The sequence below is a fragment of the Bemisia tabaci genome, chromosome 5 (assembly GCF_918797505.1).
Source record: "Bemisia tabaci chromosome 5, PGI_BMITA_v3".
Lineage (NCBI taxonomy): Eukaryota > Metazoa > Arthropoda > Insecta > Hemiptera > Aleyrodidae > Bemisia > Bemisia tabaci.
This window is the reverse complement of record NC_092797.1, coordinates 48,627,993-48,653,135: the sequence shown is the minus strand read 5'-3', so window position 1 is coordinate 48,653,135 and position 25,143 is coordinate 48,627,993. Positions and strand designations below refer to the sequence as shown.

At 41.6% G+C, this 25,143-nt stretch overlaps 1 protein-coding gene across 1 annotated transcript in view; it reads right to left on the bottom strand.

Moving 5' to 3' along the window:
• Window positions 1-251: 251 nt before the first annotated feature.
• Window positions 252-25,143, bottom strand: part of trh (PAS domain-containing protein trachealess) — a 272,726-nt gene continuing 247,834 nt past the window's right edge. The window contains 11 exon segments of the mRNA XM_019044254.2: window positions 252-3,402; window positions 3,405-4,032; window positions 4,739-4,887; window positions 5,483-5,610; window positions 6,576-6,723; window positions 8,473-8,579; window positions 9,205-9,410; window positions 15,938-16,059; window positions 18,009-18,171; window positions 21,197-21,286; window positions 24,344-24,423. Coding sequence (XP_018899799.2) covers window positions 2,954-3,402; window positions 3,405-4,032; window positions 4,739-4,887; window positions 5,483-5,610; window positions 6,576-6,723; window positions 8,473-8,579; window positions 9,205-9,410; window positions 15,938-16,059; window positions 18,009-18,171; window positions 21,197-21,286; window positions 24,344-24,423 — 2,270 coding nt within the window. The 3' untranslated portion in view covers window positions 252-2,953.

Here is a 25,143-nt window from a genome sequence, read left to right as displayed (position 1 = left end):
ATTTTATCCAGCCATATCTTCACTAGTTAGTAGTTTCTCAAAGCATTTGAGGAATGGGGGTGGGGGATATGGATCAAGCGATGCGTTCAAGCATTTGGGGATGCATTACAAATCGTTACAGGGGAAGAGGGGGAGTCTAAAATGCCAAACAAGTGTGTTGCTTAATTTATGAAAGCTCCCAAAGTTGAAATCAGGCAAAGGTCATTCATAGGAAAGGAAATGAGACTTGCCTCATGAAATTAAAACAACTATTTAAACGTGAATCATTCTGAATTTTTAATATAACGTTGCATATGTACAGTTACAAAATATTATTTAAAAATATTTAGAAATCAATTTTAAAAATACCTTATGATGGAGACATTTTGGAAGTTATCGGAGCCAATGTTTAACTTAAGTTCTTTTATTGGCTTTCTAGTTTACCCGATGACGAGTTATTTATGATCGTTTCCACTCAATTTAAGTACTTGTACGAAAAATATGCACCTTGGTAGCTTAAGTCGGACTGAAAGTTTACCTCCATAGATGAGGACAAGCAGGTATTTTTAAAAATTTGTAAGATAACACACATTCTTCATTGATTAATGATACTATAGATTAAAAGGATAATGTAAAAAATAATAATGATATTATGATAAAAAGAATAATAACAGATAATTTTCAAAGACATAGGAGTACACAGTTACATTTACAACCAATCGCAAAGAACGTAAAAAAAATATTGCACATGATTCTCTTTACTTGAATTTTTACTTCTATTCTTGCTCATGGTCTTTTTCTTTCGGCATTGTACAAAAATTGTAACTATTAGACATTCTTCTTTAGTGACGTACGAAAACAGAAATTTTACAAGTAAGCGGACGAAGAGATGAAAATGAAAAATACTGAGATGGAGAGATTTCACAGGTATACATTAAGGTACAAGAAAAAAACAACTTAATTTATGGTTTACTTAACCTTCTAAGATTTTCCTATTATTCGCATTTTACAAATTCACTATTAATAAATTATATCACAGCACAATTTCTCCCTATTTTTTGTCCAACTTGGAAATCAAAGATTGGAATTCGGAAAAGAAAAAAAAAATTATGAATTATGAGTGCGTTTCTGATAAACTGTGGGTATGTATTTCAAACATTAGAAATCTTAACTGTTTGAAACAGAAAACTGGAAAGTTAAAAATGTGCACTCTCAGTGTAATAATTTATATGGGGAGCACAGTCATGCTCACATTAATGGCTGCCAAATTCTCCTGATTAAAAACTGGCGCATCCAATATCCTGCTAGCCTTACTCCAAGAGTACATCAGAAAAACAGAGGAAAATTAATGCTTGTCTAAGTATGAGATTAAGGGAATCCAACTGAGGAAGGGAGCTAGCATTGTCGCGAGAGTAAAGAGAAATGATTTCAGTGTTCATTTTAGTGTTCATTTTGCTACAAAAAAATAAAGGAGAGGATGAGTCACAGAGAGGGCAACGAGGGAAAAAAAAGAAACAACAATTGAAACATCAAGAAAGATAGCAATCTGTCTCAAGAGAAAGGACGAATAAGAGCAGAGGACGAAAGACATAGAAGATGAAGAGAAAAGCATCAAGCCATCTTAAGAGTATATCAGTCACTAAAAATGTTTAAAGAAGTTGACTGATGTCAGTTCGTTACTCAAAATTATCTAGTATCAACAATTTAGGTACTGCTAAAACACCTTGACTTTTTTAAAGCACCCTTTGTAAATGTGAAGTATTGTTACATCATCGATTATTACCTCGGTACAAAAATGATAAAGAGAAGTAAAAAAATCAGTTTTACTGAGTAAAATAGATACAGTATCATACATAATTACACGATTATTGGAATTGATAATTACAAACATAAACAAAACGTTAACAAAAAATTGAAATAAATAATAAAAAAGTACCTATGCGCAAGAGTTTCTTGAGCCCGTGAATTTATACAGATTGATAGAGCAAGTGGTTTTGAAAACTTGCAAAAGGAACCTACAATCAACGACATGACGCGGAAAAAGGGACAATTGAATTTGAAAATTTTAGCAGTAAGTATGTATTCCTCCTAAGTATGTTTTAAGTCAATTTTAACCAAAATTTAGGCCTTGCTAAAAAATTGGGATGCTTTATTCTTGGATCAAACCATCCTCCATAAAACACTTCGAAATGTAGGCACCTACGTGGCTTAGGATTTCGTCAGTTTTGTTCGGCACACATCGTGTCGTAATATACTTTTATTGAGGTTACTTATTACTATACTACCCGATGAAAATGATATTATTTTTGGTGATCATCCTTGGCATGGGGAATGGACCTCACTGTTGAAGAACTCACAACGGAGACATTGGTATGAATTTCAGCAAATGTGAATTGTGGAAATACCTTGGCACAAGCAACGCTCAAGAATGCTGAAGGCTGAAGGGCTCTTGTGGAGAAGGGTAGCGTCATTTATTGGCACAAAACATGACGAAAGTACCTTTTTGACAATTTAAATCCAAGTAGCACAGCGCAACAAAAATATTGAAGTAATTCTTATTTCAATGCAATACAATTTCAATAATAACCACGAAACAGTGATAATTTTACATTATTTGGTCAATAAATGCTGGCTTTAAACGATCAATAAAATGAGTTTCATGGATGAGAAAGATAGTCTATTTTCGAAGCAAAAAAATTGCACCTTATTTGAATTAATTTCAGATAGAGAAGTCCCTTCAATCAGTGAATAGACGATATACCCTACACTCCGGCCCGATAGCAATCATTTTTAATTACAATATGTGCTACTTGAGATAGTGCTTTCCCGTCAAAAACTGAAAATTAGATCGTCGGAACGGACCAACTTGAAAAGAAATCACCGTCCGAAAAATCACCCTCGTGGACGAGTCCCTGTGGACGGTCACATTTCCGTTTGGGAAAAAACATTCCTAACCGGGGAACCTTGGATTGGACTACGACGGCGCGGAATACCAACTGGTGGAATTCTTGAGGGGGTCCGACGCCGCCGAGAAGGCCTTGGAAGCCGTCGGGTGGTAGAGGTGGAAGCCAGCGGAATGGTGGTAGAACTGCGACTGCTCCAGAGACCCCGTAGCATACGCGGCGTCGAGGGCACTCGGGTGGACCGCCGCGTACGGCTGCGGTTTGAGCGGGAAAGGTTGGGCGGGGATGTCGCCACCGTTCCCGGAGCTCAAGTACTGGTGCCGAAGAACGTCCGTATACACCGAGTTGTCGAAGGCCCCGTTGGAGTGGAGCTGCTGCTGGTGTTTGTCCCGCGGCGAGACCGAAGAGGGTGGCGTCATGGCCGAGTGGTAGTCGTAGCCGTTGGTGCCCGAGTGGGAGTACATGCTGAAAGGCTCGGTCGAGGACTTCAAGAATTGATCACAGTAGGAGCTCTCGCTGCCGGGGGAGTGGGTAAGGGGCCGACGTGGTTGATCTCGGAGCCGGGGTAGTAGCCGCCGCTAGGGGATGAACCGGAGCGACCGGAAGTGACGGTAGCGCGGATGACGCTCTCCCGATTGGCGTAGAGCTGGCGGAGGAGGGAGGAGGCGGGGAGCGGGGCGCCGTTCTGGAGGTGGTGGGTGCCGATCCACTGGATGGTGCTCCGTTGTTGTTGCTTGAGGAGGGAGTCGGTGCTGAAGTCGGTCGGTTGTGAGAGGGAGGGTGGCGAAGAAGGAAGGTGTTTGGACATGGCCTGCTCGAGGTCCTTGACGGAGGTGGCGGCCGTGGTGGGCCCGGGAGGGTCGTTCTCTTCGGGCGGGTGCTGCCGGGGGCTCGGTTGGGCGACGGAGGAGTGGCAGGAGGAGGCCGGGCTCAGGACCAGGCACCTCCGGGCGGCTGGGATGTCCTCCTCGGAGCTGCTGTTGTCGCCCTCCCGGTGTTGTGTTGGAAGAAGGAGCTTCCGCTTCTGCACCCGCCGCCCTTGGACCTGGGCTTGGGTCTGAGCCTGTGCTTGAGCCTGGGCCGGCACCTGCAGCGGTTTCTCGATCAGGCTTGGTTTCTTTGGTGATTGCGACGCCAGCGTACTGCTCATCTGAAACATAGAATAAGCGCCGAATGTTAGACACTGAGCTTTGAAACAACTGGGGGGGGGGGGGGGGATAAAGAAACACACAAACAGAGGAAACGATGCCATTAGCAACGACAGAGTTGCGCGCCTTAAAAGAGATTTGCGTATCCAGAGATGCAAAGTGAGATATCTCAGAATGAAATGTCACGAAATTTCAAATGAAATTTGGTTCAGTTGAACGATGGAATATCAACGATTTTTCAGGAGCTGCAGATGAAATCCATAAATATTATTCGAGAATTTGATAAGGGACTTCGAAATTCGGCTGCTTAATAATCAATTTATCTCTCTCTCACCCCCCTTCTCCAAAATTAAAAAATTAAGGGTTTACCGTTCCTATGCATTTTATGGCATTCAAGTCGATCACAGAAGTATAAAAAGGAATTAATAAAATATTTATAAAAATGAATTAATATATTTGGAATCTCATTTTGTAAAGACTCATGAAATTCTGCCTCTCTAGCCGTATCTAAGACCGTATACATCGACCGTACAGCGCGGATCTTAATTCGAAATATGCAATTAAAACGCACACCAACGGCAGGCGTCATGATACAACAGTTTCGACTTCTGTGCACAAATTGCATACTTTTTGAAATGAAGGAGTTTCTCCGACGCTTAAACTTGCGCTCGGAAGTGGCTTTAGAGGATTTCCTATCATGATAATTACCTGCTGATCAGTTTGTTGGCGTAACTGAGAACTATGGTCTATTTGCTGTCTTCCGCGCTGCTCGCCCGGCGTGCTCGATGCTCCGTCCTCCATCTCGGGAGGCGTTAAGTGGTGCTCTCTGTTGTGCGGTGGTCCACTGCTTCGTCCGTCTGTAAAAACATCCAAATTCAATTAGACAAAATATCTCACACGCTTCAACATGTTCAACATGTTCTGTCAATGCTAAATTTAGTTGACTTTTACTCTATGGAAAGAAGGGTCTTCCGTAGAAGATGCTCACCTTCAATTTCCGATTTTTAAAGTGAAATTAAAAATGGAGCAAGTCGATAGCGCATCGAACAGGTATGAATTCGATGAAAAATTCTAACGTGGAAAAAAGGAGGCGTTGGCAAAGGAGGCTTGTTTTTAAAAAAAATTACATAATGTCTAATTTATTACGATGGAGGGGTTTAGAGAACAAGGCGCATACGTGTAGTTTTTGAAAAAAAAATTGAGATATGTAATGATTTCAAGTGAAACTAGTCTTAATGCATATCCTGTGAAAAATTCGCTCCCAAATTCCAATTTTAAAGCATCAAAAAGTCAGTTTGAGCTTTCTTTCCGACATAATGATATATTAATCGGTGATCATATACCGCCATATTAGCATCAGGCACCGGTCCTTTCGTTCTCTGAATTTAGAGGATGAAAGGACCGGTGATGGAGTTTTAAAAATACCGTAGAGCAATGAAAAGTATAACCTACCTCCACCATCCGCATCCGGCGAGCCGTTTTCAGGATTATTCCCGCTTGTCTCTTCCCGCTTGACCCTTTGAGCAATATGATCTTCTAACTGGCAGCAATCCATCACTAGATTTTCATACTCTTTACCACTGAAACACCAAATAAAGTAAAGAATGAAAAAACATGAAAATATTGCTAAACTGGACAGCTTTACCAAAAAATAATTGAGTGACATTATTAAATAATAAATTGGGTAGGTAAGGCGTAAGGATAATTTTTGGCAAGTCTTTTGGAACGTTTTCTTCAGGTAAAAAAATTCAAAATCCCTAGAAGTCCAAGCAATGATTTCTATATTAGTCCTTATAATCCTTTCTGAAATATATATATCAAGTATATCGATTGGCTGAAGTCGAAAAATGCCTCTCTTAGATGAGGACTTCGTAAATCTTCGCTCATGTTTAATTTTTTTAAAGAAGAAGTAAGCCACAATTTATACTGCGATTTTCGGTGAATTTTTTTAATCGTTCCAAAAGAATTGCACAAAATTGGAACATATTTTTAATCGTTTCTTAGAATAAAATAAAACACAATCGGAAATGTTTAAAAGCTGCAATAATAGTGGGCATGTTTAGCATTGTAGCCCTCGATCGAAATGATCTTTCTGAGACTACCTGTAAGTCGCCGTGGTGGGCCCGTGGATCAAGTCAGTAACGTGATCCTAGTAAGTTACAGGGTGTACTTTCTCCTTCGGGTTTTCAAAATGTTTAAAAAATAGAGATAAAGCGATGAGGGCGATAACAACAATTTTCTAGTGGCTGAATTTTGATGGATTGATTATGAAGCAGGAGTGCGAGTAGCCACTGTTGTGGTTGGGTATGAAAAGTTGCATCAGTCAAAATGGAAGGCGCTTCTAAGGAGGCAATGATTCCGCGAGTCACACACAGTCAGTCGCAGCTTGCAGCAGTCGCAGCTGCTAGACCTAGACCTCGAAGATAACTGGCATTCTCTCACAATGCTCGACTTTTTCAAACGAATGACTTGACACTTAAAATGCGTTACTTACTCCTTTATTTTATCTATAAACATCTGTAGAGACATATAGACCATAACTCACCTAAGTACATAATTGACGCAGATGATGTTTTGCTCTTCCGCATTTTTGGCACTGCAAACAACCGTGGCACACGTCTGTAACCACGTGAAACCACCGCATTTGTTCATCAACCTATAGTAATGAGTTAGAACTTGGCCTTTGTGAATTACTGAAAAAAACAAAAGGAAACCGAATCAGTACCTCCTAAAGTTATCTTACCACATTGCAATTTTTGAATAGTTTTACGGTGCAAAAAAACCTCACCGCGACTTTCACCGATCATCGCTCGGCAAATTTTATGCTCGACAAGTTGCTCATCGACCATCATAGGTAAAAAATAGCGTTAAAGCTTAAATATATCATAGCCTCATCCGATTACATTGCTTTGTTTGTCAACGCAGAGTCTCTAAAATACACCGTCTCTGCGCAAGAAGCTCCAAAAACACCTTGACCAAAAAAAAAAAAAACGATTGTAGGCGGAGAGTATAGGAGGGGGGGGGGGGCTCGCGGAAAAGCTGAATGAACCTGGCCGGCTGCCGTTGTTGATTAAAACGCGAGGTGAGTAAGCGTAGTAAAAGCGCAAGCGGTCCTCGCGTAATGGGACGGATGGAGCAGGTGATAACGTCGCTTCTCTAACGTAAGGGCATACCTCGATTTCCACGATGAGCCTTGTTGTACATAAAACGCCATGCATTTTGGGGCTCATGTGGAAATAGAGATCCGCCCTTACGTCAGCGGAGCGACGATAAGAGGCCGCTTCGGGAAATAATGAGCCGAGATAGGCTCGAGATGACACACGCTGATTGAGAGAAGCCTAAGCCACTCCTGGGAAGAAGATGTGCCTGTCCTCCAGCAACGTTGCCAACTCAGGATATTTGACATTGATTTAAATGGGGAAAATAAGTGATTTTCGGCGATATCTGGCAACGACGGGCTTCGGGGGATGAGGCTTCCTGTCAAGCCGCCGCCCGGAATACGAAAGCAGATGAAATTTGGCCCAACCCCAGAACCACCAACATTTTTCACTCGACGGTGTCACACACGCGAGCTCGCGTCTTTTTACGAGGTTCGTCCCATAAACGCGGGCCTCGTATTTGTTTTAATATTAATACCGGCATTGTTGATACCCGATGTGCTTGTGCTTCTGCAGCGAGGTCGTGATTCACATGGGAACGACGCGCCGGGTTTTTCGGGTTTCCGGCCTCGTGGAGATCTCCATAAGGCTCACCATCAGATTGATGGCTCTGGGAAGACTCAAGAGTGACGTGTACCGGAAGGGTCATATTTAGATTCGACAACTTTTGGGAGGGATTTGTCGAGAGGAATAAAATTAGAATAAAAACATTTTTAAGAAAGAAGAGGATCTTATCGCAGTAAGTCGCGTACTCAAAGAGCGTCGTTGTCTTTCATGGTGGGACCCAATCCACTTTGAAGCAGGACTAGTGGCTTTTTCAACATGTACTGGACTAGCTTGACTGTTATGTTTGCGAAGTTGGTACAAGTCGAATTTCATTAATGAACTGGTAAAATATTAATCAGTAGCAAAAAATCGTCAATCTTATGCGCACATCAATATTTTAATTACGAAGAAACTTCACGTATAATTTAAAATCTTCGAAAAATAGAAGCAAAACTGCATTAATGTGAACTACTCTAGAGTGATTCCCAGCATCATCGAGGTAAACTCAGCTTGAAAGTATACAGGAAACGAAATACATTATCAACCACAGAGAAAATTTTTAAAAAATCAAACTTTTCGGATCTTGGATCAAATCGTTGCTTGCCTTGATTGGGAATTGTTTGTTTCACAGATCCGCGGAAAACTTTGGCTCTTGAGAACGTACCTAAAAGTTACGTGTTTTCTATGAAAAGTCACGTGCGCATACGTTCAAGTGAAAAGATGAATTAGGGTACTTACGATCAAGATGTGATTTCCTAAGTCGACTAACATCTTCTCCGTGACATAACGTATATAAATTCATGCCTGTCAGTTCTTCTGCAGTATAATCTAACAACTCCGACACCCTGTTAATCAAAGAACATTACAATTTTAACAACTAGATGCAAACGACACTGTCAAAGAGATTTGATGGGGCCCAGCTGAATAGAGGGATGTTCCGTACATTTTCACAGGAACTGCGGCACGACGATATTAAACAATTATACTTTTGAACGCATCCCCAAGTTTTTAGCATTTTTTAAAAAAAATGTTCTAGAGTTGTTTTTAAAATGAATAAAAAAATGATTTGACACTTTAAACGCCTTTTAAGAACTATTATAACTTTTAAAAATGTTCTTAAAATGAGCAAAAACTGACTTTGTAACATACAAAAAACGCATAAATGTCGCACCATAACTTGTCTCCTTAAACGTCTCAAAGTCGTTTATGAAATATTCAACTTTTTTCTTGTTTTTAAAGATACCCTATGCTTTTAGAGATATATTAAGCGTCACTGTGCTATTAAGGCGTGTAAATATCCCTGCTGCACTATGAATATTCGTTCTTTAAGAAAACCATCATCGTAAAGAGACCAGTTTTGCATAAAACGTCTGTATGCGGAGATCCAGGTGCGAGCCACCATTTTGTAAGATTGCTCGGAGCCGGGACCCTGGGCAAAGAAGAAGGAAGAGGGTGATTGGTGGGAGATACCTGTCACTGTACCTCGGTTCGCAATGGGCGATGCGGAAGTCGAAGTTGACCCGCGTGACGAACATGTCGGACTCTAAGCGTATCTCGTGAACACTGGGCGGTGGCAGGGCGATGGCCAGCGAGACCATGCCCAGTAGGGGCGGAGACGTCTTCCGGCTGTGCGAGAAAGTGTACTGCGGCCTCAGACGGCACAGCATTAAAACTACCTGCAATCACAAAAACACAATATTCATAAACCGAGCGCAAATGAAAAAAAAAATGACAATATTCATAAACTGAGCACAAATGACCAAAAAAATCACAATATTCATAAACTGAGCACAAATGACCAAAAAAATCACAATTTTCATGAACTGAGCGCAAATAGCCAAATAGCGACAACGGACTTCCGTATGTCATTGAATGAAACATAAAAGCAGATTTACTGACAGTAGTATGAGTATGATGATCAACACCAGACTCGATGGCAGGAAACAATTAAACCAGGGTACCTAGGGGTACAAAAATTTCTCGATCATGCGACAGGGCGATTTGCGATTGGTCGCGTGTGAGAATGGGAGGTGTGTTTTTAAATAGCAAAGCCGGCTAAATCGAATTTTTTTTCTTGTAACGCTAAAATCGCAGGTTTTTCGCAAAATCTCGGAAATATATACGTACAAAGCCGTGAAAAAGCCATCTTTTTTATGTTTCTGAGGAAAAAGAGGTTTTTAAAATCGGAAGGCCAAAAACTCTCTCCGTATCCTTGGCAAACACCAGAATTCTGAAGTGATTCACCGGGGGTAGGATAATTGAAGCTCTGGATGCAGAAATTTTGGTTGCAGTGTCTTAAAATCTTCGCTAACGTTTTATCCATTATAATGAAAGCAAATGTATGTAATTTTTGTAACTTTTTTAGACATTTTTAGGGAACTTTTTTTTCTAAGGAACCACAAAGACAACCATGAGACAGCTCATCTCTGTAAAAACGCCTTCATCTATTCGATTATGCAACACCGACATCCGTTAAGTACGAATAGTTGTATCAAGGCGTCGTTCTAGATCTCGCTGAAAAGCCGTGTTCCGCAGGTATTTTAGGAGCTACACTACGCACGCACACGGTCCTTGGTTCCTATGATGTATCATGATGTGCATGGCTCACAAGTTATTAGTACTTGGGCTATTCCGTAAATAAACGGTCCCATTACGGAGCGAAGGCAACTCCGCCGGAATTCCGCACGTATCACAGGCGCGATGCACGTTAGATTAAGAGCCCCGACAGGGATTATCAACTCGAGAAGCTAGTTCGGATGACACGACGTCTTATTGAGCTCGGTGAAGGGTTGAGCGAGGACTCACTGGTCTGATCATAAACCGCGTAAATCGAACGGGAAAACGTGAGTAGATAAGCTGTTCCTGCAGGGGTTTCAAGAATGCCAAATGATTCACCCGGCTTAGCGGGCGAGAAGTTAGAGGCGATAATAACAACAAGGCAGGGGGCTTTAAATGAGTGTCGAAAAATAAAAGGGGTGTTTTCGATTCTGGGTAATATTAAGATAATAGGAGAGGCGGGGAGGCGGAAATGAAGGAAAGAGTCTTGGAGGGCGCGCGCCAAACTCCCCCGTCCACCCTGTTGCCGAGACCGAAAGAACCCCGCACCTTCCTTATGGGAAATCCCCCCCAGTCAAACGCGATGCCGCTTGGATATGTTGCTCAGCTCGTCATTCTGATCAAAAGCTCTAATGGGCCCAAAGAGATCCCATGTGCGGTTTTCGAGATATTCGCTGTTTTATGTGCGTAAACGGAGGTTTCGCGCGCTCCCGCCGGAAGCCATACCAGTGTGCGGCGCCGCTCGTGCCCTTCCCTTCCAGTCCTCTCCGACCCCTCTCCGCTGCCCCGCCACCCATACCTTGGCTCCTCAACCGCTCCAACTCCGACGCTCACGAGGCTGCGCCCATTATTACCGGACCGCGCCCGCACGCCGTCTTCTTACGCGGCCTCTCCTTCGGCCATGTCGCCTCTTTTTCTCATCGACCCTTCCTGCAAGTCTTGAAAAACCTTTAAGAAGTCCATTTTTACTAAACATGATGATGCCAATGTCACAAATAATACAAAGAGAGAGAAAAGGAAAGAGAGGAAAAACAAATGATAATCCATGCGAAAGTATATGGAGAAGAGTCGGAATGCCTAAGAGATCGCTAAATGAAACAAGCTTTTTTTTATTTTTCCCCCCTTTTCCTTTCTTTTTTTCTTCATTTTTCTCACTCGGAAGCAGTGACAGTAACTTCTGTTGGAAGATGATGTTAAGGTTTTTTTTTTTTTTTTTTTTTTTTTTTTTTTTTTTTTTTTATCACGTGGAGGAGGTTGAGGGGAATCAGTCGGCTGACGATGCCCAATTTGAGGCCAAGTGTGCCTTAGCTTCGACTTTTTTTGGCCTGCCTAGTGATCATTTTCGGTAAGTTTGTACGTCAGTTAGTAGTTAGTGAATCCTAATCGTCAGGAATCCCCCAGCCAAGATTCCCCAGCCTCAGAAGGAGAATATACGCAGGCGCCCGTAGGGGTAGCTCACTGGCGTCTCCCAGGACTCGGACGCGAGCGAACTCCCAAAGACAAAGGACAAAAGGCAAGGAGAATCCTAGTAGTTCAACACAATCGCAAAGTCAGTTGGCTTGTTACTTTTCCGTGTTTAAAAGGGTTACCTAAGTATATACTTCCGCACTTTTCTGCAGCTTTCGATTTTGAGATCCCGCAACTATATCAGCGGACTATTCGTAGTTTTTTTTTCAGCGAATCGGGCGGCCCGAACAGTCGGTGCTGGGAGGTCCAGGCTTCTCCGTGGTGAAACGATGCTTTCGTGGTTCTTAAGGGAGAGGAGGGCTGGACATCAAGCTGCCTACCATTGCCCATGCTACTGATCGCTAGGTGCCAAAGTCTCAGTAAATTGTTGGGTTACTTCTTTGAAATGAGGAAGAGGGGCTCGAGGGGAACGCGCCATGCGAAGCACAGACACTAACCCGTGTAAAACACTCCTCCTCCACGGATAGGGAGGGGAACACGCGAAAAGCCGGCATTGCGAGAAAGCATACCATCGGCTGGGGTTCATTGAAAACTTAGGGTTGTCTCTGAGTTGTTTCCGGACAAAATGCAACTTCGCCGAACTGCAATAATAGAGGTTCACTATCACCTAAAATTATGGAGAAGAGAGGTCCACGTAGGCATAGATGGTCATAGTATGAGGCGTTTCAACTTGCAGCACGCGCCAATCAGTGGCGTGGCGTGCTTTGCGATATATCGATTGTCCTGCAATTTAAACCCCTATGGTAAAGAATCGATTTTTAGGTGTTTCCGCTGCGAACACCCATTTATCGATCCTTTTCCATAGGTTTAATTAGCAGGACAATCGATATAACGCAAAGCACGCCACCGCCACTATTGCGCGGCTGCAAGTTGAAACGCCCTCATACTATGACCATCTATGCCTACGTGACCTCACTCTCCATAATTTTAGGTGAAGTGAAACCTCTAGTATTGCAGTTCGCCAAGTGCATTTTGTCCGGAAACAACTTAGAGGGAAAGAAATCAGAGACAACCCTAGAGTTTTCAATGAAACCCAGTCCGATGGTATGCTTCTCGCAATGCCGGCTTTCGCTGTTCCCCTCCCTATCCGTGAGGAGATGTTTACACCGGGATAAGTGTCTGTGCTTCGCATGGCCGTTCCCCTCGAACCCCTTCTTCCTCATTTTAAAGAAGTAATCCAACAATTAACTGAGACTTTGCACCTACGATCAGTAGCATGGGCAATGGTAGCATCTGAGTCCAGCCCTCCTCTCCTTAACGACCACGAAAGCATCGTTTCACCACGGAAAGCCTGACCTCCCAGCACCGACTGTTTCAGGGCCGACCGATCGCTGAAAAAAAAACTACGAATAGTCCGCGGATATAGTTCGGGATCTCAAAATCGAAGCTGCAGAAAAGTGCGAAGTATTACTTAGGTAACCCTTTTAAACACGGAAAAGTTAACAAGCAACTGACTTTGCGATGTGGTTGAACTACTAGAGTCTCCTTGCCTTTGTCCTTTGTCTTAGGGAGTTCGCTCGCCGCCGAGTCCTGGAAGACGCCAGTGAGCTACCCCCTACGGGCGCCTTGCGTATATTCCCTTCTGAGCTGGGAATCTAGCTGGGATTCCTGACGATTAGAGTTACAAACCACTAACTGACGTCAAACTTACCGAAATGACACTAGGCCGGCAAAAAAAGTCGATAGCTAAGCACACTTGGCCTCAAATTGGGCATCGTCCCCACGATTCCCCTCAACCTACTCCACGTGATAAAAAAAAAAAAAAAAAAATAAAAAAAAAAAAAAAAAACCTAACATCATCGTCCTACAAAGTTACTTCACTGCTTTCCGAGTGAGAAAATGAAGAAAAAAAGAAAGAAAATAAAGGGGGGAAAAATAAAAAAAAGCTTGTTTCATTTAGCGATCTCTTAGGCATTCCGATCTTCTCCATATACTTTTCGCATGGATTATCATTTGTTTTTCCTCTCTTTCCATTTCTCTCTCTTTGTATTATTTGTGACATTGCATCATCATGTTTTAGTAAAAATGACTTCTAAAGTTTTTCAACTTGCAGGAAGGGTCGATGAGAAAAAGAGGCGACATGGCCGAAGGAAGGCCGCGTAAGAAGAACGGCGTGCGGCCGCGGTCCGGAATAAAGGGCGCAGCCACGTGAGCCGTCGAGTTGGAGCGGTTGAGGACCAGGTAATGTGGCGGCAGCGGAGAGGTCGGAGAGGATGGAAGGGAAGGGCATCGAGCGGCGCCCGCACACTGGATGGCTTCCGGCGGGAGCGCGCGAAACCTCCGTTTACGCACATAAAACAGCGAATATCTCGAAACCGAACATGGATCTCTTTGGGCCCATTAGAGCGTTGAATCAGAATGACGAAGCTGAGCAACATATCCAAGCGGCATCGCGTTTGACTGGGGGGGATTTCCCATAAGGAAGGTGCGGGTTCTATTGTTAAAAGCTCACATCGGAGAATTACCTCGATGGTGAAACTACCAGACCATGTATGTCATTTGTGGTGTTTAAATATCTTCGCTCCCTTTTTATTTTTTTGAAGGAGATTAAATTAATATCATTCCTTAAAGTTTTCGCCGAGTTTTTTTCGCACAGGGAAGGAAAATCACAGAGGTTTTCAAGAATTGACGTTGAGTAGTTTTCCACTAAAATAGTTAAGTACGACTAAACGTCTGTATAACGTTGCAAACGGAGATACGTGAACTGGTAGAGTCACCGTTGTATCAAAAATTGTGACTGCTGAAACACGCATCACGTTTGCTATTTTAAGAAGTTCCTTTCGACAAAATTTTGTAAAAGAATACGACCAGAAATTTTGGATGTCATGCTTACCCACCTCGACACGATAAAAATTCCGTTTTTATGCGGAGAGGTGGTTTATAGAGCCAGGCGCATCTTTAATTTTATTCAATTCCTTTCATTTTTCTGCTCAAAATTTGTATTTCTTTCCTCAAAATTTTTGTTTTTTCCTCATTTCTCATTGAGAAGATTTCCTCATTTCTCATTGCGAATTTCTTCTGCTGAGGAAAGTGCCAAATTCCAATGTTTCGAAACATTCAGATTGCATAATTAAAGAACTAAGAAAGTTGAATATTTTTATGATTATGATGATATTGATGGGAAATACACTTAAATAATATACTTTCAAAACCATTTTCCACTTTGTGAGCTCACTTCTTAAAAATTTGCAAGAGAACCCCTCTATAGTTACTGAATTTTCAGGAATTTTAGTATCTCACTTATTAAGAAAAAGTTTTTATACGAGAAGGACGCACTTTCTACTTTGAAAAGGTCGATGTGGCAGCGGTGTGTTCGACAGTGTCATTCGATGAAAGGGTTGAGCGGTGATTAAATGGTGAAAGGCCTCAACTTGCTATACGTTACCGAGCCACCAAGCGCCTGTCAATTCACCAGAAACTTTCAAAAGCCAATGAATCATCCGTGGCGAAAATATGTCATTTACGTGGTCTTTGAAATGGTGAAACGATTTAGCCTTTAGTAATATCGCTCCGAAGCAAAAGTTTCATCTAACTTTTTGTCCATAATAATGCAAATGACACTATCTCAAACCCCCAAATGCATACAAATTACGCATGTGAGGATTTTTAAACTTCCTATCTAGTAGATGATGCCATTTGTGGAGAGAAAAAACTTTCACTGGAAAAAAGTAGCTTGGATTGAGAGCCCTGACTGAAAAAATCCGACTAAATCGAGAGTATTTTTTCTTGTCAATGTTTTTAAGAGTCTGGACTCTACATCCAAGCGATTTTTTTTCTAGTGTTGTAAGAACTAAACTTCGGTTCAAATGGAGCACTAAAGTTTTCGGTGCAGGTAACCCAAGTTTTTCGCCATGAGAACCGGATTTCTGCCCAGGTAACTGAAGTCTTTCGGACAACATACGAGAGTTTGTAAATGGCTGAGAAAATTTTGGTTGTCTCCGGAAACCATCAGTTAACTGGGCTGAACGCCTTTTAATCTTCATAAAAACTAAAGTTTCTTCTCTGTTTTAATGTATTCCATTAGTTAGAGCATTTTATTTCCTTTTTACGTCATTCAATCCACTTTCACAGACGCTGTTCATTTCATTCTCATCAATGCATGTCCTTAAAATTCTTAATGACGTCTTTCATTTCATTTTTATTTTTTTTTTTATATTATGTATAAAAATGAACTACTTACCCGATATCCGGAGGATTTGAAATGGCAACCGCGTTTCGTTAGCGTTGATTTCATTCGAACGCAAAAAGAACGCTCTAAACCTTTATATATAGACGAGGTATTCAAGGACATTTGACTGGACACTGTAACATAATAAGATAGTAGAATTAATGGAAATAGTAACACGGAGAAAATTTCACCTTTAGTCGTTCTTTAAACTGACTCCAAAGAAAAACCAAAAAATCCTTCTTAATGCTGTCATCCAAATGCCTCGCATCGACGGCAAAACTATCGAACCACGTATATCGTTTGTGGACTCTTTTTATAAACCCGTTATTTTGGGTAAAATAAAATACTATTCTATTCTATTCTATTCTAAATTCTATTCTATATCGTTTGTGGAGTTTAAAAATCTCCGCTCCTATTTAATTTTTTTAGAGGAGAACGAATCAACAGCATTCTTTTAAGTTCTTTTAGAATTTGCCTGGCGCAGGGAAAAAAAACTACGGAAGTTTTGAAGAATGTACATTTTGCAGTTCTCCATTAAAAATGAAGTGTGACAGGACATCTGCAACGGCACAAACCGAGATACGTGATTTGGTAGTTAGACCATCAATCATTGAAATTTAACCTTTCCTCCGATAAGATATTTATTTCTGTAGAATGTTTTGAATATTTTTCCAGAAAATTTTTCAGATACACTAGATTTTATTGCGAATTAAATGTTGAGAAAAATTCAACGAGAAACGTTCACAATTTTTGCTGAAAAATGACTTCACCATCAGCGTCAATTTTGCAACGTCCTAATGCTCATATGGATTGCATTTTGCAAAAAGAAACCACTAGCATTGCAATGTTGCTAAGATTGTGCAACTTCTTTTGTCTTGGAGGAAAAACCCGATTATCCATTAATAGTTTCTATTTTACTCGCTGAAAACTGTAAATTTAAGACAAAAATTGCCATCTAAATTTCATAGTTTTTCACGATTTCCGCAATTTTATTGCAAAAGATGAAGTTGCACAATCTTAGCATCATTGCAATGCTGGTGGTTCCTTTTTGCAAAATGCAATCCATATGATGATCTATCTCAGCTCCCGAGCATAATCGAACGGGGAGTTTCTCGCTCTCCTGACTTAAAGATGTAACTACGTTTCGCGATGAACCATGTCATCCATATAACTCAATGCTTCCCCGGGCTCATCTCCAAGTGTATAGTTACGCTGTTTTGTGAGCCGAACGAGGAATTGCGGTGTCGAGGCGGCAACCGCGGTTGGAACTGGTCAACCGCGTTTCCGGCTCGGACTCGTCGAATCAATCGAGGCAGTCGATCGAACCATTCCCAATTACAGATCGAAGAAAAGACGAGGATTATTGACTCCGGAAAAATTCGAAGAGGAGATTTTTTTCTTCTTTTTTTTAGCAATGAAAGAGACTTACAGATATACCATCAATATGTCTTGTCTGGGTTTTAATGGAAGTGAATATGACTTTGTTGAGAAATACACCTTCAAACTATTGTGGAATCAATAAGAATGTGATGGAAATATGATCGCTCGCTAATTGCATTTATTTCTGCTAATGCGTATCAAAACTAGACATTTTTTCCCGCACAACTAAAATTTTACATGGTGTAATGGGTCGCTTCCTGGACAAAAAACAGTGATTCTCTCGGCACACAAGTTATACTAAATGAGATTTTACTGAAATTTTGGGAATATCGATTGCTAAAGTGCGAAACCACGTATCTTTATTGAGGTCTATTAAAATTTCCGCTCTTATTTGATGTTCAAGAGATTTTAAAGAGCAAACAACCAACTTCAGAGCTCGACATTTTTGCTGAGTATTCTGCTTACAGAAAAGAAAAATCAAGGAAGTTTTAAAGGAATTATATTGACTGGTTTTTCGGAGAAAAATTAAAGTATAACGGGAAGTCTACAACGTCGCAAAGAAAAATGGTTTCGCACTTTAACCATTAATATACCGTGTGCTTAAAATCGATAATTTACTTTATCTCGCACTACAGTAAAATCAGCATATTAAGAGGTGAGTTGTGTAGGTTATTTTTCTAACGAACTGGTACGGAACGCTTACCATCAGGATTCGCGGTACCGGTGGTCGAGGTACCACTATTATCTTCACTATGTGCACTGCCCGGGGACTGTCCCTGAGATAGACCTAGTCCTAAGTGTTCGGCCATTTCACTGTGGTCGCCATGATGCACGTAGTCGAAAACGCTACTGCCGGTCATTTCAACCTGGAAAACAAGAACAAGAATTAGATCATGCGAATCACAATATTCCTTGTGGTATACAGTAAGTTTGCAAGTTCAGTATACCAGAAAAGGAGGATAACTAAATTCATCGTTTACGCAGATTATCACTGCAAAATGTGCAAAATACACAAGAAGAAATTCTATGATTAAGACATAATTTAAGACAAAAATACGGACCTTTAAAATTTGCAAACTTGCAATCAATTTTGTTTTTGTATTTTATATTAGTTGTAAATTCGTCGCTTAGCTGACACAATGGCCCAACTACACTTACAGACGAACCCGGAAAAGCGTTAAGTTATATGGGCAACAGTGTTTATTGCGAAGTGTAGTTACGTACGTTTGTCAGGAGGGCGACGAAATGGTGCAATAAAGCATTGCACCATCAGGGATTGCAGTGGAAACGGATCCTCGCAAGGGCAAGGATCCATTTCCACTAAAGACTTTTGAATTTTACTTAAAGCTCGCAAAAATTGTGCATTTTATGATATTCACCGGGGGAACTCCTACGGAAATAATCTGTTTGCATGAGGAACAACTATGAATACAACCCTAGACTCTCCAATTACTAAAAAGCATCTGAAAAAAGCTGAAGATTTTTGAGGGAAATGGTGTTAAAATCCAAGGTCTTCGTCTCGTGCTGTTGCGAAATCATAGTAGCTTTAAAGATAGTCCGCATTGATTCAGCTCCGGAAAAATTGACCGATACTGAAAAAAATTGTATTTTGTCTATCCTTGGAAAGCAGCTGTTCAAGGAACGACCACGAATTCGACCTTATGGGTAACTGTCAGTGGTCACAGCTTCTCGACACTTCACGGCGAAAAAAAACTCGTGCGTGTGGGACCCGAAGTTTAGGTCATATCGACGGTGAAAGTCGGCAATCACATAACTCGGTTTGCGACGTCGCAGACTTCCTGTCATACTTTATTTTTTAAACGGAAAACTACTCAACGGTAATTCTTTAAAACTTCCGTGATTTTTCTTCTATGTGCGAGGAAAATTCTGCAAAAACTTCAAGGAATCATGTCCATTTGTTCTCCTTTAAAGAAATAACATAGTTGCGGAGATTTTCAGACACCGCAAACGAGTTATGTGATTGCCGACTTGCACCGTCGATATGGATCCCTCAAGTTTTCAGATTGAGCACCTGAACACTTTAGGTCTAGCTGTCGAGGTTTGGATCACACATCTGAAACTTTAGTTCTTACATCTGAAGTACTTCAGGTGTGAGAACCGAAGTTTTTCGGATGTGAGAACCGAAGTTTTTTGGATGTGAAAACCGAAGTACTTCAGACGTAAGAACTGAAGTTCCAGATGTGTGATATTCGAACCTCGACAGCTAGACCTAATATGTTCAGATGCTCAATCTAAAAACTTCAGGGATCCATATGACCTAAACTTCGGGTCCCACGCACGAGTTTTTTGTCTCCGTGTTGAGTTCAGGCTTTCCTTTAAAAAGTTCCCTCGAAGTGGAACAAAATCCGATTTTTTTGGATTTCCCCCTGATTGGAGGACTGCACGACTGCAGAGGCTCCGAGTGGAGTGTGTCGGATGGGGGTGTGCGGGAGGACTCGGGGGCCATGTTGGCTTGGCCTTTGCCGGAGCCGGGCTCCGGGGCCGGGGAACAGGGAGCTCGGAGAGACACTATTGATTGCCAGAGAATTAGAGACCCCGAGCACGGTTCCCGCGCTACGTGACGCGAATTCCGACCGAGGCTCCCGCTCCGCTGCCGGGGCCGCCACCGCCACCACCGCGCTCCTGCTCCACCGATCCATGCAGGGGTTGGAAACGCTCCCGGAGAAAGCGGCGCGGGGGTGGCCGGGGGGCGGCGGGGGCGGGACGGGGCAAAAAGTCCAGGACCAGAAGTCGAGCCGCGATGCGATGCGAGCGAGATTGGAAGCAAGGCTCGGCTCGGTTACTGAAAATTGATATGATACTCGAAATGAATTTAAATGACTCCCGCCCCCGGGAAAGCCTGCCGCCGACAGCCTTGCACTTCGCCCCGGACCCGGACCCCGCCCGGGCAGAGAGCCCCCCCAAAAGTTCGGGCGAGATCCCCGCATCGGAAAAACCCGCAGGGTCGAACAATCGAGGCGGAGTTCCGCGGAGTGCCAGGGATTTTCCATTTGACCGTTGCGGTGGACGTAAAATTTCAGGGAGGATTATACTTGAAATCAACTCCCAAGCTTAAAAAAAGCTCCTGGGGTTGAGATGCTTATCTTGCCGTGGTTAAGTGGTACCAAGAGTCAGGGATTTTCCATTTGACCATTGCGGTGGACGTAAAATTTCAATGAAAATTATCCTTGAAAGCAACTTCCGAGCCTAAAAAAAGCTCCTGGGGTTGAGATACTTATCTTGCCGTGGTTAAGTGGTACCAAGAGTCAGGGATTTTTTACTTATTCGTTGCGGCCTACGTGAGATTTCAACGATTTTCACTGATTTTACCTGAATGCAACTCTCAAGCTCATAAAAAGCTCTAAGATTTCAGATATTTATCTCACATTGAGAGCTGAAGCTGTAGTGGAGTTCCACCAAGAGTCAGGGATTTTCCATTTGATGATTGCGGTGGACGTAAAATTTCAGGGAGGATTATACTTGAAATCAACTCTCAAACTTAAAAAAAGTTCCTGGGGTTGAGATACTTATCATGCCGTAGTGCAGTGTTACCGAGAGTCGGGGGTTTTCTGTTTAATCGTTGCGGTCTGTGTGAAATTTTAACGATACTACTAAACTTACTTGAAATCAACTTCCAAGCTCAGAAAAAGTACTTAGAGTTGAGATACTTATCTTACATTGAGTGCTGAAGCCGTAGTGGTGTTCCACCTAGAGTCAGGGATTTTTGATTTAACCATTATTCCGGGGAACGTGAAATTTCAACGATACGACTGATTTTGCTTTAAATCAACCCCCAAGCTCATAAAAAGCTCTTAGACTTGATATACGGGTTTTACATTGAGAGTTGAAGCCGTATTGAAAAAAGTACGAAAATTGATGTCGAATATTTACCTGTGAAAGGCCCAAATAAATAGAAACTGTTTCTGAAATGTACAAAAATCTTCCGTCTGCTGCCAGAGCAAAAGCGAAACCATCTAAAGACTGAAACAGAGGAGAAAAAAAATGGATTAGTTTTTTTCCAAAGTTTAGCGATACAAGTGGGTACAGAGTTGCTCATGCACATAGGGGTATGACAATGTCGTAGGAAATCGTGAAGTGCAGATAATCTCAGGCATCATGTTTTTCAAAGTGAGATATTTCAGTAAATATTGGAATCGTTAGATGGTGGCGTATAGACAGCTCGTGTCATCCTTTCCGTAGGATTCAGTCATTAAAGTCATCATCATTTCTTTGACTATAACTCAACAGACTTAGTATAGTTTTTAAACTGCTCTAGTAGAGGAGTAGTCACAGTGTTACTCTCATTGTGGCAACATTTTGATTTCAATAACAATGAAGTGCCACATTGGTAACATGATGACACCTTGTTGGCGTTAAATTGTTACCACGTTTCACTCATGTCAACGGTCATTTTTGTCAGGGTAGGACTACATAATTACAATTCCGCAGAAGTTTACCAAAATCAAAAGAATCGACGACGGATTTAAATTAAAGTCAATTAGAAAACTGACGATAGGATTTACTGTTCTCCCGAGATCAATTAGACTACATTTTGCCTTAAGGAACTACACTTTTTGGCTCCGGAATAAGAACAACGTTTGCACCGTTAGTTTCCTTATGCACATACGAGCTTTCACGAACGAACCAGAAATTTTAGTTCCAAATTGCAAAATGAAGTCTGAATAGAGGTTCTGAAAAACACTCTCCGAAACTTTGCCATATGCCATAACGTAGCCATATCAAAGCTCATCACATCTCTGGAACGTTTTGCCCGACAGACTTTGAAAAGTGAGGAAAATGAAAGGCTCGAAGGATAATGACGTAGGGAGAACATAAAAGACCGAATGACCGGTTGGAAATCTGGAGGCGGATAAAATAGGAGAACATAAAGGTCTGAGTAAGTGATAAATGCCGGAGATCGATGAAATATTTAATTCAGGATTTTCCGAGAACCGTGAACCGTAGGCTCTTAACCGGGGATCAATGCGAAGCCTAGGAAAAAAACGTCGTGCGAACATTCCAGGGTTGCCAAACTACTCCCAATAAAAAATTATTTGTGATAAAAATTATGAACAATTTCCTTTTAACTTTTCCAACAAAATACATTAAAATATGAACGCAATTTTTCAAAAAAAAAAAAAACTCAGAGGAAAATTTGCGGAAAAACCGAATAATTTGAGTTTTACTAGGAGAAATTAGGCAACGTCTGGACGTCCTTATGGCGTTTTTTCTTCGCACGGAAGAACGGCGCGCGATCTCGGCGCTCAATTTGTCGCAGGGTTTCCAAAATGCGCTTATCTGCCGCACGAAACCAACGAGCACGTGGCGCCATCTGGCAAACGCGGGCCGTAGCTTGCTTTCCGATTCGTGACGCGAATCCGGTAACCAAGCTTGTGCTTTACCGTCGTCAACCTCGTTCGATGGATCGATATCCGTATTGATTCAAGGGGAATGTATCGAAGTATCGAGGCATCGACGAGCGCTACTTAAATGCATCATTCGGTGCGTCTTCGCAGTTCTTGACCATTTAAGAAAAGGGCTAATTTTCTCTCTATTCCGCCCTCGGTCCTCCTTTGATTAGCTACTTTTATCCCTTCGCAGACGCGGACCCTCCTAATAAAATTCTGTTTATTTATTCTATGGCTCCCAATTATTATGACTATTATTTCTCCCCGGACCAGGCGCACCACCCATCTTCTGCTTCACCTAGGCTCGAATCGAACCAATCTAATCCTCCTGCTCATCTTCCCTCAGCCAGGTCGTTTTCTCCCCTTTCTCCCAGCGATTCCGTTCATCTAATGGTGCATTGTGGAAAGGGAAGGTTTTGGACGGTGGCTCAAACGCAGAGAGGAAACTTCGGTTCGTATGGAGCACCGAAGTATTATAGGTGCGTCTCGATTCATGAATGATCATAGAATCCCTAAATGGATAAATAGATATAAGTGTCAATAATGATCTATAAATGGACGTGTTTTTGCCAAACGGAACTATGTGCATTAAGCCATGAGTCCTGAGACCCATGAGAATATATGCATAACAAGGCTCACGTTATAATGCACATAATCCCGTTTGATAGAAATACGTCTAAATAGCATTGCAAAGATAGAACTTCATCGATAAAGCCCTTTCGATAATGAGTCAACAATCGATTCGCAGGTTAGCCACATATTTGGTCTTAGAAGTTGAGTTTCAGATCAAGTAACACAATTTTTTAACAACACTGACTCGTAGCCTTTGCCGCGGATTTAGGTTGCTTGAAGTTCTGTTTTTATGGCCGAAAAATTCATTCACTTAAACTGGAAACTTCGGTGCTCCATATGAACCACAGTTTTGTCTCTAGTTTGGACAAAAGCATGGTTTTTGAAGATTGTGACAGATGCAGCTAAAAGAAGTTCTTGAGTGGGCTGCCGAATGGATATACTGTTATTCGCGACATAAAAAGTGGCCAATACTATGACACGAGTGAAACATCTGAGCTATATTGACTTATTGTATTTATCGTCTGGAGAGTAAAAATGCCTGTCTGCGTGACCCTGTTTTCAACCATTGTCCGTCTTCAATATTTGCTCAGCAATCGTCTCTGTTGCACTGATACCACTATTCGACCACGAGAGAGCTCGTTTTGCCTACATTGGAAGTTGAAGGCGAACTGACGGCAGTATGCATGAGGGAAATATTCGAGCTATGCCGTGCAAATTGCATTTATTGCCAGTGGTGTGAAAATACGAGCGTGTATGTGTTAGGAAATCTGTTTCTTGCTATCATTTGCAATTAAGATAAGAAAGTTTTAAGAGGGGCTAGTTAATAAGAAAGTGTAAAAATATCTGTACTTTCAGAGGTCCTTTTCGTGGACTCAATATTGATGACTACGAAAGGCATGCTAATAAAATACCCCTCTCTAATATTAGGCACTTTAATTTTCAGTATATAGAGACACAAATTGCAATCGAGATAAGTTTTGAGATTCAACAAAAAAAAAATTCAAATTCATTGAAATTAATGATTGAAACATACACAACTTTGAAAAGTAAGTTATACCTGTAATATGTGAGTTCCCTGGTGTTGTTCGAAAAGGTCCATCGCCAGACCGGCTGTAGATCTCGATCGACCAGGATTATCTGGAAAAAGAAAGAAAGAAAGAAGGCCCTTAGAAGATGGCATACAGGTGAGCGAAAGTCCCCGACCCCCCCTCTAACTTTTGAACGAATTGAGCTAGGGAAAATGAAACTTTGGGAATGTTCCTATCTCAAAGAGACCATCTTTGGGGGTCAAAATGTTGGTCCCCCCCTCAGGGGGACGGGGCCCCCCAACGTTTTTTTTTTCAAATGGCCAACCCCTATCTTGTGATACCTCATTCGAAAGAGCATCAAAAAACTAAGATTTTGGCGCAAACAGCAGAACAATATCTTAATTTTTGACTGAGTTATGATAGGTCAAAGTCAAATTTGACCTATTTACAAAAAATCATAACTCGTTCTAAATGATCGAAAGAAAAAAAGAAAAACGGGAAAATTTAACCAAATTGTTCCCGCTTTTAAAAAGTAACAATTGCAAAAATCACTGTGGATTAAATTTTAAGGGGGGGCTCGACACCCAAGATACGTTCAATCAAAGGTCTTATCAATTTTCCCCCCGAAATAAGCCAATTCCCCCTGGATTTGCCGCCACATATCTCAGTAAGTCAAAATCATTCAACATTACGTTGGCAAGTTCCCCAAATTTCGGGAAAAGTTAAAAAAAAATGATATTAAAAAACGTCAAATTTAATTACCTAAATTTTTTTTTTTTAACTTTTTCCCGAAATTTGGGGACTTGCCATCGTAATGTTGAAACTGATT